General features: G+C 43.9%; 1 protein-coding gene across 2 annotated transcripts in view; it reads right to left on the minus strand.

Moving 5' to 3' along the window:
• The window catches only part of ltbp1 (latent transforming growth factor beta binding protein 1), a 144,318-nt gene extending 142,053 nt beyond the window's left edge, over positions 1 to 2,265 (minus strand). The window contains exon 1 of one of the 2 annotated variants that reach the window (XM_031299982.2): positions 1,488 to 2,265. In XM_031299982.2, the coding sequence (XP_031155842.2) occupies positions 1,488 to 1,831 (344 nt within the window). In that variant the 5' untranslated portion in view covers positions 1,832 to 2,265. The remainder of the gene's footprint in view (positions 1 to 1,487) is intronic. The other variant, XM_031299981.2, reaches the window with a different exon arrangement.
• Positions 2,266 to 3,446: the final 1,181 nt, after the last annotated feature.

Here is a 3,446-nt window from a genome sequence, read left to right on the forward strand (position 1 = left end):
CAAGGCCAAGCAACTCAACTATGCACAAAAACATAGGAACTAGGGTGCAGAAAAATGGCAGCAGGTGCTGTGGACTGATGATTCAACATTTTAAATATTTGGCTGTAGCATAAGGCAGGTTGTTGGCCGAAGGGCTGGAGAGCGGTACAATAATGAGTGTCTGCAGGTAACAGTGAAGCATGGTGGAGGTTCCTTGCAAGTTTGGGGCTGTATTTCTGCAAATGGAGTTGGAGATTTGGTCAGGATTAATGGTGTCCTCAACGCTGAGAAATACAGGAAGATACTTATCCATCATGCAATACCATCATGGAGGTGTATGATTGGCCCCAAATGTATTCTGCAGCAAGACAACGACCCCAAACATACAGCCAAGGTCATTAAGAACTATTTTCAGCGTAAAGAAGAACCAGAAGTCCTGGAAGTGATGGCCTGGCCCCCACAGAGCCCTGGTCTCCGCATCATGGAGTCTGTCCGGGAGAACATGAAGAGACAGAAGGATCGGAGGAAGATCTGGGGTTAGTTCTCCAAGATGTCTGGAACAACCTACCTGCCGAGTTTCTTCATAAACTTTGTGCAAGTGTACCTAGAAGAAATGATGCTGTCTTGAAGGCAAAGGGTGGTCACACCAAATATTGATTTGATTTAGATTCCTCTTCTGTTCATTCACTGCATTTTGTTAATTGATGAAAATAAACTATTAACACAACAACATTTTGAAAGCATTCTTAGTTTACAGCATTTTTTCATACCTGCCTAAAACTTTTGCACAGTACTGTATATAATAGTGCCACATTAGCTTGGAGTTCCAGAGTGGTAAATAGACCAGAGTGTTGGGATTTATGAAAACTAACTTGAGGGGAGAACTTGCACAGCTGTACAAAAACTTTGACCCATGTGTAGGCCTACAAACATTTTGGAGATGAGTAGTAAGGTAATGAGTTGAAGCCAGATTTTATAATCATCTTTACAATAATCACACATTTCCTTTTACTTCATATCAAACTGTGTGGGTATACCAAGAATGTGCAGGGCACAAATTGTTGTGGATGGATGAAAATCACAGTAATACAAACTATGCTTCAAGGCCAACTTGTATGTGTCTTTGAATTAGGAATAATTGCATTGTATTAATTTATTTAATCCAACACCAAACATAGTTCATTTAACAGATCAGACAGTCTGACCAGCCCAGTGAGCGTGCAAACAAACACACAACTCCAATTAGTGTCACTGAAAAGTCAGCACCTGATAACAATGGCCCCTTTTGTCTGCATGACTACACTGCCATTAATATAAGGCTATAATGGCAGCCTACCAGTGTCCAACTGGTGAAGTGTACATTTAAGATACTTGTCTGGAAGTCTAGTGCTTGTTTGGTTTATGATAAAAGTCAGGAAGTCATGACATGACAATAAGGCATCAAGTTCCTTCTCATTTTCCAAGTAGATTACATTCCTCCCTCCTGACACTGACCCACAGTTTCTTACCCAGACAACTTCAAGAGCTGCTGCTGCTGCTGCTGCTGGCTGAAGTGCGGGGCGGAAGCCGCTTGGTTCCCCATCCTGCGAGTCCGGACCTGACCGCCGAAGTTGGCGGTGAGCTCCACGTTGTACGTGTGCGGCTGCCCTGCCGCGCCGTGACGCGTCGAGATGGAGCTGACTCGCACCCCGCTGTTGGCTCCGGCCGCCCCCGGCCCGGGCCCCGGCCCCGGCCCCGGCTGCAGCACGTACAGTTTCCTGAAGCTCTGGCTCTGCTGCTGCTCCGCTGACAGACATACCGGAGAGACAAGCAAACCGAACGCAAATAAGAGGCCCCATCTAATCCAAGCCATATCCACACCGCTTAGGAAGTTTAAAAAAAGTTTTGGGGGTGAAAGAAGTCTAGGTTACTTTCGGCTCCGTGAAACACTCCTTTCACTTCTTACGAGTAACGGCAACGGTTGTATTCCTGAGCATATTCCTGGTGCCCACTAAATCAGCTAACGTTACCCAAGGAATAACGCTTTGGACGTTTGAAATAATACTAATAATGTAAAGAATGGGAGTGTAAGTCCAACCGTTCCTCGGGTGTAGAAGTGAATGTAGCTCCGTGTTCTGTCTTGCTCCACCGTGGAGGGCCTTCGAGCTGCTGCGGGGATCTGACTCAGTCCGCAGTCACAAGAGCCGGGGAACTCCAGGAAAATGTCTCTGTTGGAGGTGAACAGAAGGAGCAGCGCGAGCAGCCAGCCTCCAGACGTGACGTCACTCACACCAAGAACATTTGCTGAGAGTTTCTTGGGGCCCAAGGGTGTCAGGGGACCCAAACCAGAGCCCCGCCCACACACACGCTCACTGAGTGACCCACCCCAGCACCCACTCATTCTCCGCTCACATTCCTGTAACTTGATACTGACTTCCAGTTTCAATGTGTGAACTCTACAATATATAAAGACTGGGTTTAGCTCACTCATCCCTCAGCAGGTGGTAGTGATCATTACAGATATGGAAATATTTACTGATGTTAATATCAGCCTGTTATCTCTGAGTGCACAACCTAATGCCCCCTTTTGTGTTTACAACCTCTATCTCAAAAATATTGATTGTGCCTATATTGATTTTAAGTCCAAGATAACACTTCAAGTCGTTTTCTATTTTTCTTTGTATATCAATAGAAAATCATATTTGCTTTTCAATATTGTTGAAGCAGTTCACATTCAACAAATGCTTTTTTTTTTTTTTTAAATCTGCACTGCACTGTTTACAAAATGTATGAAATCCTCCCAAAAAGTCTACAGTGTGTTCAATATCCTGTTCTCACAACTCAACACTTATTCTTCATGGTCCCATCATGCGCTTCTGTTGCACAGTGCCAACATTAACTTGTGCTAAGTAGCACATGTAGGAAAGGGGGATGACGTGTCATTTCTGTGTTTTTACCTGTGAGAGTACTGGCTCGGCATTAAACTTTGTTTGTACTCGCGGGACACCGTGGCACACGCCTCCACAGATGCTACAAGCATGCACAAAGGCCTTTATGTTCAACGGGTTGTTTGATGCCCAGGATGAATTGTAATTAAAGGTAAACTCATATCTCATATCAAATATTCATGGAGATACTTTATCGCCTAAGTTATACAATCTCTGTAAAGAAAGGAGTCAGGTATTTAAAGCAACAAATGTATTCTAATGAAACACAGGTTAAAATGTTGAATCTAAACAATGGGATTCTGCTGGCACAATATTTACTCAAATGTAGATTAGTGAGATATCCTGTTTTTAAAGCATTTAAAAAACAAACTAGCCGTGTTTTGGAAAACCTTAGACATATTAATAGTAAAAATTAACTAATTATTTCACTTTTTACGGGCCGCACCAACCCCTCGTATGGCAGTTGCATCACCCCCAACTGTACGTCTCTACATAGGGTGGTGAAAAGGTCTTAGCACATCAGCAGGGCAGAGCTGGAGG

This window comes from Sander lucioperca, chromosome 15 (genome assembly GCF_008315115.2).
Source record: "Sander lucioperca isolate FBNREF2018 chromosome 15, SLUC_FBN_1.2, whole genome shotgun sequence".
NCBI classification, from domain to species: domain Eukaryota; kingdom Metazoa; phylum Chordata; class Actinopteri; order Perciformes; family Percidae; genus Sander; species Sander lucioperca.